This window comes from Pecten maximus, chromosome 3 (assembly GCF_902652985.1).
Source record: "Pecten maximus chromosome 3, xPecMax1.1, whole genome shotgun sequence".
Lineage (NCBI taxonomy): Eukaryota > Metazoa > Mollusca > Bivalvia > Pectinida > Pectinidae > Pecten > Pecten maximus.
In genome coordinates, this window is record NC_047017.1 from 10052536 (window position 1) to 10067810 (window position 15275).

Sequence of the window (15275 nt, forward strand, 5' to 3'; positions counted from 1 at the left end):
TTATTTGCTTAAGAGGAGTAGGTTAAACATGACACAAGCTCACTATGTCATTTGAGTCAGTGAGGTTAACATAATGTAGAGTAGGATCTGTATTGGTATACTATATGATCTAATTATCTGGTATTTATTGAGATTAGGTAAATACCTGTTTCAGAAGATTGGAGAATGATACATTTAAGGTTGGGTGGAATTTTCCAGTTTGAAATCCTTAACAGAAACTCCTCATTTATATATTTAACTCAGAGGACTTTTCCAAAGTCCTCCACAGCATAACAATATACTTAGTATTTCATTTGTTTTACTCTGAGTAGTGTTTTTAAATACTTATTTGTGCTGACTTATGATGTGTATAACCCTGTCACAGGGCAAGAGGGACATCCCCATCCTATTCTGTCACTGAGCAAGAGGGAAATCCCCTCCCTACTCTGTTACTTGGCTAAAGAGAAATTCTCACTAGCATATCATGTCATTTAATCAATGTCATTTAATCAATGCTCTTTCTACCAAGATGTTGTACTGTTTCCTTAAATAAAGCACTCTTATGAATAAAACTGCAAAAATAAAAATATTTTAAAAAGATATCTGAGAAAACATTTCAAATATGAAACAAAAAGTCTGCAATAATGTAAAAGATTCTTGAGAGCTTTCATATGTTCTGGACAAGCCATCGTTTCTAATCTAGCTTTACCAAGACCTCCAATATCTGTGTCTAGGAATTAAATTTTGAAAGCTAAATCATTGTATTCAATGTAAACAAAATATGACAAATGGTATGGAGAAAGCAACCTTATAAAATTGCACCATCAGATTCTTGTTATCTCAAATATACCTATAGTAAGCTCCTCGTCGACAGGAACATTGATGTCTACACTGGGCGCACCTCGACAGGAACATCACCCTCTACACTTAAGGGTGCACCTCAACGGTAATATCACCCTCTACACATGGCGCACCCTGACAGGAACATCACCCTCTACACGTTAAGGCGCACCTCGACGGTAACGTCACCCTCTACACTTTAGGGCGCACCTTGACAGGAACATCACCCTCTACACTTTAGGGCGCACCTCGACGGGAACATCACCGTCTACACTTTAGGGCGCACCTCGACGGGAACATCACCCTCTACACTTTAGGGCACACCTCATCGGTAACAACACCCACTACACTTCAGGGCGCACCTCGACAGGAACATCACCCTCTACACCTTAGGGCGCATCTCGACAGGAACATCACCCTCTACACCTTAGGGCGCATCTCGACAGGAACATCACCGTCTACACTTTAAGGCGCACCTCGACAGGAACATCACCCTCTACACTTTAGGGCGCACCTCGACAGGAACATCACCCTCTACACTTCAGGGCACACCTCGACAGGAACATCACCCTCTACACTGGGCGGTCTAATGCTACATCAGGATAGAGAAATCATTGCATTTAAGAAAAAATTGCACAAATCTGTGATGAATTGAAAAAGTTAAAAGCTCTTTCACAAAGATCTAACTATTGCAACAAAAATTGACAAAAATCTGTCAACACAAGAATATCAGTTAACACAAAAAATGTTACAGGAGACTGCGATTCTGATTAAACACTGAAACATGGGACTATACGACACTAGATATATCCTGTGTCTCAGACTAGTGAATCATTTCTCAATGAAATGGAGGTTAATGTACAACGTTTACATGAAAACATGATGGTACCTTGTGACATTTTACAATGAAATCAATCTTACAATCTAAATATTAAACTCACTTTGGCTTCTCATGTTGCCTCTCTTCTACCTTACAAAAATTACTACATGTTACATATTGTGAAAGTTTCCCTGGATATAAACATTAAATGGATGTAGAAGGAAAACATATCATCAATTGCAAATATCATCTATTAATAACATTGTCAGATTTCAAATGCCTGTCCAAAAGTCCTCACTCATAAATCATCAATATTAATAACATAGTCAGATTCCAAATGTCTGCCCAAAAATCCAACCTATCTAGCACAATAACAAAAGGTTAACAGCTTTACAATCAACAAGAATGGCCTTGTATATTTGGGATAAAAATACTACAAAAATAGCACCATTACCTACACCACTCGTGTGGAGTGTAGGAAGGGTGGGAACAGGGGGGATAACTCACAAGGTCAATACTGAAGGTCAAGTTTGGTATTCTGGCAAGATGTCACGGAAAAAAAAATATGTTACAGTCAAAAACAAAAATAATCTTCCAATAAATCAATCTGACATGAGAAATAAATCAATCTGACATGGGAAATAAATAATACTATCACAAATCAACATTGATGTAATTCGAATCAACATCATGATATTATGTTTGACAAGCCATAATGCTAGCAAAACATTGTTTACATCAATATTAAAACATCACTCTTACAGAAGTTACGCTCCTTAAAAACAATTATACTTCTATATCATTTTTCGTAAGTTTGAATTAAAAACATCAATCAAAGACCAATATTAAAATAATGCTTTTACATGTCTAATATTCTACCTGCATGGTCAGTAATAATCAAGTTTTAAATAATACTTTTTTCATTAACTGTACATTGTACCTTTTTAAAAGTATCTTGATAACAGTACTAGTATTATAGACATAATCAAAAACGGGTTTGAATATTATTCTTCATGGAAGAAAGAAGGTCTAAGTCATTCAAGCAAGAGAATACAGAAAATAAGAAAAATAAGAAATATAATGCATGTTTTTCAATTATAGATATTTTCTGGTAATACAAGCTTGCTTGAATTGAGGTGAAAAATCGTGCCTGTAAAATGAAACGCCTTTAACTAAAAGTGGTTAACATCTCAACATATTTGCGGTGATCATGAGATAGTGTTGTGTACAATTTGGTACAAGATACAGGTAATCAACATATTAACTATAAGGGAAAATGTATGCCAAAAATTTAACAACAAAATCATTCACGAAATTGAAAATATGGATGAAAATCAATAATATTATTAACAATCAAAAATATGAATACATGTATTACAAGTGTCCATGGTCAGATGACAATTTTCAGAATCCTTACACCATTGTTTACAGGTAAATAGAGGATTATAAATTATGAAACATTTTATTCAAATCAACTAGAAAAGCTCCATTCTTAAGCTCCATTCTGGATGTACTTTTGATAACATGGAAACAATGAAACAAGAGGCCGAGAAGGCCTGCATCGCTCATAGGACATTTAAATTGTTATTTTCATTCTACATCAAGAATAAATTTTTGTTTTCCTATTTTGGCCTCTGCCTCTCCATAGAAAAGAGAAAATCTTTCTATGACATAACATTTAATTTCTTTGTCCCAAGATGCTTCAAAGAAAATCTGGTTGAAATACAGTAAACTGGTCAAAAGGAGAAGGCTTTTAAACCCAACACTTCTGGGAATTGCTTAGCTTCGGTACATAGATAGACAAGACACTCACCCACACAGTAATAGAAGCTATTTGAAATGCCCATACTCAAGAATCATCTCACATGCTATACTATTACTATGAGGGTACCTCACAAATACACAGTACTTAATTACAGTTCTTATACAGGATAGCTACAGGTAGGAACTAACAGGTTACAGTTCTTATACAGGACAGCTACAGGTAGGAACTAACAGGTTACAGTTCTTATACAGGACAGCTACAGGTAGGAACTAACAGGTTACAGTTCTTATACAGGACAGCTACAGGTAGGAACTAACAGGATTACTTAATTCATTTACTGCTATGATTTTTGGAAAAATCTAAAAAAAAAAATGAAAATTAAAGTTTGGTTTTTCTTCATTAAATGATAATTAATGGAAAAAAACTTTATCACAAGAGTTAGTTAAACGGAATTCACAGATTATTCTCAGCAATCAATAATTAGTATACAGTTAGCACTTGGACATGTTCAATTTGTGAGCTGATGGAAAACAAAAATAACAGGGAAGTGCTAAATGGAGGGATATCCTTGTAAACAAAACTGTGCCAATCAGTGCATTAGGAATTATTGAGAGATAAGAATGTGATCTGACCAATACACCACAAAAAGACTGAAACAAAAACAACATTGGTGATAATATCTCCAAATGAAAGCCTTAAGTGCCAACCAAGGCAGAAAGATAAATAGTAGTATGATAGTAGTATGTATACACTTTATAGTATTTCAAATTAAAAAAATAATCAAATGAGGAAGATCACTTACAAAGTCACAGTTTACTAGGGACCTTATATTCATACAACACAGAATGTCAGTACTGTCTATACGACACAGAGCGTCAGTACCGTCTGTATGGCACAGAGCGTCGGTACTCTCTGTACGACACACAGACAGTCAGTACCTTCTGTACAACAGAGCTTCAGTACTGTCTGTATGACACAGAGCGTCAGTATCGTCTGTATGGCAAAGAACGTCAGTACTCTCTGTATGACACAGACAGTCAGTATCTTCTGTACGACACAGAACGTCAGTACTCTCTGTACGACACAGAGCGTCAGTACCGTCTGTACGACACAGAGTGTCAGAACTCTCTGTACGCCACAGAACATCAGTACTGTCTGTACCACACAGAATGTCAGTACTCTCTGTACGACACAGAACGTCAGTACCGTCTGTACCACACAGAATGACAGTACTGTCTGTACGACACATACCGTCAGTACCGTCTGTACCACACAGAATGTCAGTACCATCTGTACAACACAGAATGTCAGTACCGTCTGTACCACACAGAATGTCAGTACTCTCTGTTCAACAGACAATCAGACTCTCTGTTCAACAGACAGTCTGTACCATCTGTACGACACAGAACGTCAGTACCGTCTGTACAACACAGAACGTCAGTACTCTCTGCACGATACAGAGCGTCAGTACTCTCTGTATGACACAAAACGTCTGTACCACACAAAGACTGATCACATGATAAAACAGTGGAGCATTATAAATAAACAGGTATATACAGGACACTCACACAAGAAGCACTATCACAATAAACATTTGGCAATCTGGACCCCTACTGGCCAACCTTGTGGTGTATCTAACACAAACCATCAATCTGGACCCCTACTGGCCAACCTTGTGGTGTATTTAACACAAACCATCAATCTGGACCCCTACTGGCCAACCTTGTGGTGTATTTAACACAGCTAAACTCACACAAACCATCAATCTGGACCCTTACTGGCCAACCTTGTGGTGTATTTAACACAAACCATCAATCTGGACCCTTACTGGCCAACCTTGTGGTGTATTTAACACAAACCATCAATCTGGACCCTTACTGGCCAATTTTGTGGTGTATTTAACACAAACCATCAATCTGGACCCCTACTGGTCAACCTTGTGGTGTATTTAACACAAACCATCAATCTGGACCCTTACTGGCCAACCTTGTGGTGTATTTAACACAAACCATCAATCTGGACCCCTACTGGCCAACCTTGTGGTGTATTTAACACAAACCATCAATCTGGACCCTTACTGGCCAACCTTGTGGTGTATTTAACACAAACCATCAATCTGGACCCTTACTGGCCAACCTTGTGGTGTATTTAACACAAACCATCAATCTGGACCCTTACTGGCCAACCTTGTGGTGTATTTAACACAAACCATCAATCTGGACCCCTACTGGCCAACCTTGTGGTGTATTTAACACGGCTGAACTCGCACAAACCATCAATCTGGACCCTCACTGGCCAACCTTGTGGTGTATTTAACACAGCTAAACTCGCACAAACCATCAATTGTAGAGCGTACATGTGTACAACACAGCCAACCTCACACACTACATCTTTTGTTTGTGGAGAGTACACGTGTACAAACACAGCCAACCTAACACGCTACATCTTTTGTTTGTGGAGAGTACATGTGTACAAACACTGCTAACCTCGAGCTCACACACTACATCTTTTGTTTGTGGAGAGTACACGTGTACAAACACAGCCAACCTAACACGCTAAATCTTTTGTTTGTGGAGAGTACACGTGTACAAACACTACTAACCTCACACACTACATCTTTTGTTTGTGGAGAGTACACGTGTACAAACACTACTAACCTCACACACTACATCTTTTGTTTGTGGAGAGTACACGTGTACAAACACTACTAACCTCACACACTACATCTTTTGTTTGTGGAGAGTACATGTGTACAAACACAGCCAACCTCACACACTACATCTTTTGTTTGTGGAGAGTACATGTGTACAAATACAGCCAACCTCACACACTACATCTTTTGTTTGTGGAGAGTACACGTGTACAAACACAGCTAACCTCACACACTACATCTTTTGTTTGTGGAGAGTACATGTGTACAAACACTACTAACCTCACACACTACATCTTTTGTTTGTGGAGAGTACACGTGTACAAACACAGCCAACCTCACACACTACATCTTTTGTTTGTGGAGAGTACATGTGTACAAACACAGCCAACCTCACACACTACATCTTTTGTTTGCGGAGAGTACATGTGTATAACCTATCTATAGTCGAAGGTACACGGTATGTGAAGAGAAACCTATTTATAGATATGAAGTGAGGTCATTGCACTGACCTGATGACATTGTCACAGTAGTCATGGAGACCATAATGTCTGTGTTAGAGGTGACCATTTAGTCTGTTAAAGCTCTTGGTTACCTCGGTAACCATGGTGATAGGAAGCCCTGCAATGCTGTTACCATATTAAAGCACAGGAACGGTCACCAGGTATTGCACCTGTCCATAAAAAGTTGACCTTGGTCGCTACAACAACCTTGGAATTGTCCAAGCAAAAAACTTTTGGACATCCACACAACATTGTTCAAATGACGCTGGGATAAGGTCGACACAACAATGTCCAAATGACGCTGGGATTAGTGTACAGAGGATCACATGACTTCTGTGTTACAGAACACAACGACAGGAAACGATTTGATATGTGTCTGCCATTGTGATGACAACTGGAAGAACTTGATTCCCCTCCATTCCGTCCCATCCACCATCACTGTAAACAGATAGACATGATCAATTCATCGTTTTTATCGGCAAACAAGCCCATGCCCTATAAATAAGCCCCCTTCTTCATTTTTGGTCAAATATTCTGTGATATTGAAAAATAAATATATATCGCTTTGGGATTATGTTTTGAAAATACTAGAACAGTTTAACACGGCCATACCTCTTAGGGAATAGTTTTGACTTTTGGAAGTACATATAAGTCTGTTGATTCCCTCGACAACCTGGCTTTTCGACTCAATCTCCTTGGCCTTCTTGCCAAGCCTCATGACTGAAAGAAAAATAAATCAAGTACCCTTTAATAATGTTTCATTGCTAATATCCTTTAAAAACCGTCGCAATCAAATCTATAGTTACAATCAATGTCATATAAACAAATTAATCATGATGCCAAAAATATTTTAAAATAGCAGAATCTAATTTGCTTCATCAGTTAGATAAAACTTTCAAATGTTCATTCAAGTTAGGACTTCATTAAATATAAATTCAACTTTTAGTTAGTTACTGATTTACAGCCTACTACTTAGTCTATTGCTAGGTTTCATGTCACAGACTACAGTCAAGTGTTCTGTTGGCTATAGATAGTTACTGGTTTACCACCTACATGACTCCGTCTATTGCTAGGTTTGTCTCACCGACTATAGTCAGTGTTCTGTTGTCTATAGTTAGTTACTGGTTTACCACCTACATGACTCCGCCATTTGCTAGGTTTCATGTCACCGACCACCGTCAGCTGTGTTCTGTCATTGTTCAACTTTCATGTTCTGGTCTGGTCTGAAATTTTGTACCTTATGAACAGGAATGACACTTACTTTTTTGTTTTTTCTCCCTGGTAACCACAACCATCGAGAAGCATGCCGATTGGCTGTCACAGGGTGATATGGGTAGTTGTGTGGTTCGCTGGACCTGGAGGGATCGGAAGGTAGTTTTGAGAGAGGACTTATTGCTGTCCTTTTTACTGGCTTTGTCGGTTTTCTCAGAGCTGTCGGGTTTGTTGGTAGCTGTCCAGTAATCAACTTGTAGCTCCATAAGCTCTCCCAGACCAGTCTGGCCACTGGTGCTTCCTTGGCTGGTAACATGATAAAGGGCATTGTTAAATTAAATAATGGTTATTATCATATAAAGGCCTTTCATGACCCTCAACACAAGGCAATAAATGACATTTAATTTGTAGTAGCTAGTGGCAACCTCACTGCACTTGCAAATTCTTTCCAGAAAACTGGGGCCAGTGCCTTGTCCATGGACACAAATAACAACAGTGCAGGGCACTGTGTGATCTTGGTTCCTGAGAAATGAGAAATGTAAATGCCCGTAAATAGAACCATCATCTTCACCCAAGGCTGCTTACAAGTTTGATACTCTACTAACTGAGCTATCATGCTGCCTGGGTGTAATACATAATCCTCCAAGATGATGTTATAGGGTTCCATCATCCTTCTCCAAACTATAGCATGACTAAATGTCTTTAGTGAATGGGTTTAGTACCAGTATTAAATTGTGTTCAAACTGGGAAGTAAAATATTAAAGAAAATAAAAACCACTAACATATCCATCCTGTAATAAACATATCCATGTCCAATGCAGTTCAGCTAAAAACAATTTTTCAATAAATTTTTTTTAATGTTTTTTTTTATTTATTTATTTATTTATTTTTTTATTATTTGTCTTTTTTCCCCAAAGTTTTGGGGAGTAGAGCCAACACTGTTAGTTTGTGAGTCGATGTTGATGTGCTGGACCTGGGCTGGTTACAGGATAAATATGTTATTATGGCTAATGATGTATTAGTGTAACTCTGTGACAACTGGTACCTACCTCTGGTTGGTGGGGGTGAGGTTGACACTGGGAGAGCTGGGAGGGGTCTGAGTCTCCTTTGGTTTATCTAGTAGAATCATGGCGGAGGGAGGTGAGCTGGACAGGGAGGGGGAGTTCACCATACAACTTGAGTCATCCAAGTCCACTACAACAAGACAGTCACACTAAATACTGGTGTCACCATGCTTCAGGGGAGGTAATCTGTGTTTGTTTAGTGTTCAATAAGACAACCAATATGGACACCTATGTTGTTGTGCACAAGGTTATATTATATATGTAGCAAACTTAACTTTGTTGATTAGATTATGTGTCTGACAAAGCATAGCCAAAATGGCCCGGTTTGGCCCTGCTCCTTTGAGTGAGGTGGAAAAAAATAGGAAAAACGTGATTTCAGACTAAAATGATTAACAATGAATGAATTATGAAGCTTTGCATACTGGGTATATCTCTTATTTGTACTGGACTTAGCCTTTAGTACATAATTCATACATGACAGGACCAAGCCATTGGTAAACGATTCATACATGTTCTCTACAATCCATCTGTGACACATAGGTCAATTTGTGATGATCTACCTATTTTAAGTTGTGTTTTCAGATATGATAGAAAAATACTGATGATATATCACAGTGAACAGATACAGAATATGTTAGTAATTATCATCACTCGGCCAATACCTACCGGACGACTGATGATATATCACAGTGAACAGATACAGAATATGTTACATGTAGTAATTATCATCACTCGGCCAATACCTACCGGACGACAATAATATATCACAGTGAACAGTTACAGAATATGTTAGCAATTATCATCACTTGGCCAATACCTACCGGACGACAATGATATATCACAGTGAACAGTTACAGAATATGTTATCATCACTCGGCCAAAACCTACCAGACGACTGATGATATATCACAGTAAACAGTTACAGAATATGTTAGTAATTATCATCACTCGGCCAATACCTACCGGACGACAATGATATATCACAGTGAACAGTTACAGAATATGTTAGCAATTATCATCACTTGGCCAATACCTACCGGACGACAATGATATATCACAGTAAACAGTTACAGAATATGTTAGGAATTATCATCACTTGGCCAATACCTACCGGACGACAATGATATATCACAGTGAACAGTTACAGAATATGTTAGCAATTATCATCACTCGGCCAATACCTACCGGACGACAATGATATATCACAGTAAACAGTTACAGAATATGCTATCATCACTTGGCCAATACCTACCGGACGACTGATGATATATCACAGTAAACAGTTACAGAATATGCTATCATCACTCGGCCAATACCTACCGGACGACTGATGATATATCACAGTGAACAGATACAGAATATGCTATCATCACTCGGCCAATACCTACCGGAAGCATTTAGTACTTCTGGATTTCCAATTTTCACTTCCTGTAAAGATAGAACATAAAAACAAATTGAGAGGCAACTCACATACATATATAGGTACCCGACCCCAAGAAGTGAGACCATTGACCATTGACCTTTGACCTTTGACCGTCGACCACAAAAATCTAATAAGATGTGTAACATGATGGTATAGTACTACTGTCCTAATACATATGAATCAGTCAATAAGTTGACAATACTTTGTAGACCAGGGACGGACATTAATAAATTAAGTCTGATAACATGCAACACATAACCAGATTCTATTTTTGGAAGTGATCATGACCTTTGACACATCACATTAATATTCAAACCTGTGGAATGCACTTGAGAATATCCAAGAGAAGTATATTTTTTCTCAAAAATCTGTAAAATATGGCTATCATCTTAATCTTTCAGCAGTCTTCAAAATTAGGGTTAATGGACCAGTGTTGGAAACTCCATTTAAGCAGGACGGTGGTAAACGATTTGGTTCTGTGGTTCCTATAAACATCATGATGATTGCTGTACAAACACTTACGCTCAAGAACGGTAGAAACATCTGAGATGACTCGTCATCAGAACTGAAAAAAAAATAACAGAAATTTATCAAAAATTAAATTGAGTTGATCTTATTAACAACTTAAGTATTTAAAACAAGATTTCCTATACCTCCAGTTACTACATCAGATGTAAAGAGAATAACTTTTATTATAAATGGTATCGGCAATCACTTCTAATATAGTTACAATGATCACAAGGCATAACTACCTAGCTAAAGTGCTGATTATCTATAGAGAGCTTCAGAGATGTCAGTGAAGAAGGGATATATAATAGTCAACATACCTACCTTCTACCTCGACACAGACCATCGCCTCAGAGATCGGGATACATACCTTCTACCTCGACACAGACCATCGCCTCAGAGATCGGGATACATACCTTCTACCTCGACACATGACCATTGCCTCAGAGATCGGGATACATACCTTCTACCTCGACACATGACCATCGCCTCAAAGATCAGAATATATACCTTCTACCTTGACACATGACCTTCGCCTCAGAGATCGTGACAATTACCTTCTACCTCAACACATGACCATCACCTCAGAGTCAGGATACATACCTTCTACCTCGACACATGACCATCGCCTCAGAGATCGGGATACATACCTTCTACCTCGACACATGACCATCGCCTCAGAGATCGGGATACATACCTTCTACCTCGACACATGACCATTGCCTCAGAGATCGGGATACATACCTTCTACCTCGACACATGACCATCGCCTCAAAGATCAGAATATATACCTTCTACCTTGACACATGACCTTCGCCTCAGAGATCGTGACAATTACCTTCTACCTCAACACATGACCATCACCTCAGAGTCAGGATACATACCTTCTACCTCGACACATGACCATCGCCTCAGAGATCGGGATACATACCTTCTACCTCGACACATGACCATCGCCTCAAAGATCGGGATAATTACCTTCTACCTCGACACATGACCATCACCTCAGAGTCGGGATACTTACCTTCTACCTCGACACATGACCATCACCTCAGAGTCGGGATATTTACCTTCTACCTCGACACATGACCATCACCTCAGAGATCGGGATACATACCTTCTACCTCGACACATGACCATCACCTTTGAGATCAGGATAATTACCTTCTACCTTGACACATGACCATCACCTCAGAGATCGGGATACATACCTTCTACCTCGACACATGACCATCACCTCAGAGATCGGGATACATACCTTCTACCTTGACACATGACCATCGCCTCAGAGTCAGGATACTTACCTTCTACCTCGACACATGACCATCGCCTTAGAGATCGGGATACATACCTTCTACCTCGACACATGACCATCGCCTCAGAGTCAGGATACTTACCTTCTACCTCGACACATGACCATCACCTCAGTGTCGGGATACTTACCTTCTACCTCGACACATGACCATTGCCTCAGAGATCGGGATACATACCTTCTACCTTGACACATGACCATCGCCTCAGAGATCGGGATACTTACCTTCTACCTCGACACATGACCATTGCCTCAGAGTCAGGATACTCACCTTCTACCTCGACACATGACCATTGCCTCAGAGATCGGGATACATACCTTCTACCTCGACACATGACCATTGCCTCTGAGATTGGGATTTGTAACAGTCCGTTAGCATTACTCAGGTACTTGGAAACCCGATTAAGAATTTCCTGAGAATCTGAAATGATAGAATATTTCTCAATTACCAAGTAATCAACAACACTTAACTGATTCAGAAAGAAAACTTTAAATAGATACATGTTTATCGAGCGGTCAAGCTATTTAATATATATACAGTCGTGTGAACATAGATTATACTTTCTATTACAAGTACATTTCTAGAATGATTCTACAATATAGAGCCTCTTACAATATTGGTGTTAGATAATAGGCTAACAATTCAAAATTTGTCCAGCTATATTCTGTACCCAAATAGGCTTTTTACAATGTTCTATATCTATAATGATGGACTATACATGACTCTGGTTTTGGTTACCTAATTTAGATATCTCTGGTTTCTCGAATGTGTCCTTCCATAGAGAGTCGAGGAACAGTGAACTGTATGTGTTATCCAGGGCGCCAAGATGTTTCCCTATACAACTCGCACCTGTAACATGTCAAACAGAATACAGAGTTATCTCCCATATTAAGGACATGAAGATGAGTATCAAGGTTAAATAAACAGTACCAAGAGGTCCAAAAGGCCTGCATCGCTCACCAGATCTTAAAATTTACTATATGTCGACCTCAGTTCATTATGATATTATTACTTACACATCACAGATCTTTGCTGGCAGATTGTATTACTATCTTACTACATATAAGAACAAGAAATGTTCAAGGATGACAAAAGACTGCAGACAAAGAAACATCACTTCATCTGGAGTCAATGGGTCAAAACTAAGGTCAGAATTTAATCCCAGAAGTGAATTTAGAAAATATTCCTGAGATATTTAGAGCACCACCAACTTGACCTGTTTTACTTACCGAATGGTATGACTAGAAATCGTACGTAGTTCTGCCAGTCGTGTGGTTTTGCCGAGAACTGTTCTACATACGGCCGCAGTACTGAGTTGATGTAGCCATCGCCCCCAGCAATGCCCACCTTCACCGGGTGTGGACTTTTAGAGTTACTATTACAACTGTAAAGGGAGGCAACTCAGACACTAAACCAGACCGCTGTACACAATGGATATGGCTAAATAGACTGTAGATCACCAAATAAACATATAACACAATTCTGTTGAACTTTTGTCTTGCTGTACCTTGTTTGATTTCTGAACTTAATGCAGGAATTTATTCAAACTCAAAAAAAAGGAATTTCTAAGATGTACTTCAAACTGAAATCAGAAATGCTTTGATTGTGCTCAGATCATATAATCTGTAAACTGAACATTTGTTTAAAATGCTCATCACAAAATTGCAATATATTACAAACCATGGAAGTATACACATAATATATTTATACAACATCTAAGCATGAGAATAGAATGTAGTAATTTTTGTTACATGACTAGTTCTGAGGAAAATTGTGTTTATACAATGAAGATTTGTGTTGTTTTGTGTACATGCTATCTTTGAATATTGATTTACTGGTGGTACTTACAATTTTTGAATTTTTGTAACAAGGAAACTCATGGCCGCCTTGACGTCAGCATCTCCACATGTACAGATGACCTTGAGCTGTTTCTCTTGGAGTTTCTGGACCATCAACTGAACCAAGAATCATGATCATGTAGTCACTGAATGGAAATATATCCTACAGTTACCAAACATGAACAAGTAAAAATGACCTGAACACTGATTCTGCTGATAGGGGAAAAATACTCAGGAACCGCTTCTAATCATCTCAACAGAACATCCCTGACCTTGGGTGCCACCAAATTAGCTTGATGAAGCAAGTATCATGTTTCTTAATTGTTATTCATAGACTTAACTTTATGAAGTTAATTTTGTTTTATGAAAAGATTACAGAAAAGAGATGGAGAATTTTACCTCCAGACCTTTAACCGACTTTAGCATCAATCCCTAAACAATTACCAGGTCAAAAACCTTGACCTTGACCACTGACCTTGTCCACTGACCTTGCATTAAAAGGAATATTGCTTATTTACAACCCAAGTGGAACAAGAGCTATCAATGAATGCGAAAGCTCACCGGGGAGAGCAATCACACTATGCATTCATTTTTTATGTATGTATATAAGGATGTCATTTTGAAATTGTACGTCACATAATATCACTCCTAGACCTCTAATGAATGCATAACCAAATTAGAAGGGTGTGGACTTACAAGCTTTCCAAAACTTACCCCAAAAACTTTTAAAGTGGATTTTGGTGCTAAAAAAGTTAAGTTCACAAAATGGTAAAATGCGAAAAAATCACAATTTTTTTCTGCATGATTTTGCCATAACATTACTCCTAGACCTCTAATGAATGTATAAACCAAATTAAAAGGGTATGTGGTGTATACTTTTGGACTTAGAAGCTTTCCAAAAACTGATCCAAAAATCTTTAGAGTGGGGTGGGACGCCGACGACAAAAGGGAAACCAAAGTGTATAGACTCTACTAAAGTTTACATGTCAGATAATTTGTGGAGACTGTTACAGATATCAAGATTATTTTTTAATGGACATTTTTTTGAAAGATATCATTTAAAGTACATGTTTATGTGTTGAGGGTAGGTATTGAGGGAATGTGTTGAGTGTCGGTGTTGAGGATAATTTTAGGGCAGGTGTTGAGGGAACATGTTGCAGGAATGTGTTGAGGGTAGGTGTTGAGGGTCAAATGTTTTGAGGGAGTGTGTTGAGGGTGTGTGTTGAGGGTAGATGTTGAGGGAAGGTGTTGAGGGGAAGTGTTGAGTGCCGGTGTTGAGGATAATTTGAGGGCAGGTGTTGAGGGAACATGTTGCAGGAATGTGTTGAGGGTAGGTGTTGAGGGTCAAATGTTTTGAGGGA

The 15275-nt window shown here is 38.6% G+C and overlaps 1 protein-coding gene across 5 annotated transcripts in view; it reads right to left on the minus strand.

The window, feature by feature from the left end:
- LOC117323153 (phosphofurin acidic cluster sorting protein 2-like) overlaps positions 1 to 15275 on the minus strand; it is a 52545-nt gene continuing 37270 nt past the window's right edge. For 3 of the 5 annotated variants that reach the window (XM_033878194.1, XM_033878193.1, XM_033878192.1), the window contains 10 exons: positions 13925 to 14031; positions 13306 to 13460; positions 12815 to 12925; positions 12394 to 12496; positions 10779 to 10821; positions 10222 to 10261; positions 8819 to 8963; positions 7819 to 8075; positions 7170 to 7277; positions 1 to 6995 (listed from right to left, as the gene is read on the minus strand). In XM_033878194.1, coding sequence (XP_033734085.1) covers positions 6880 to 6995; positions 7170 to 7277; positions 7819 to 8075; positions 8819 to 8963; positions 10222 to 10261; positions 10779 to 10821; positions 12394 to 12496; positions 12815 to 12925; positions 13306 to 13460; positions 13925 to 14031 — 1185 coding nt within the window. In that variant the 3' untranslated portion in view covers positions 1 to 6879. The remainder of the gene's footprint in view (positions 6996 to 7169; positions 7278 to 7818; positions 8076 to 8818; positions 8964 to 10221; positions 10262 to 10778; positions 10822 to 12393; positions 12497 to 12814; positions 12926 to 13305; positions 13461 to 13924; positions 14032 to 15275) is intronic. The other 2 variants (XR_004531657.1, XR_004531658.1) reach the window with 2 other exon arrangements.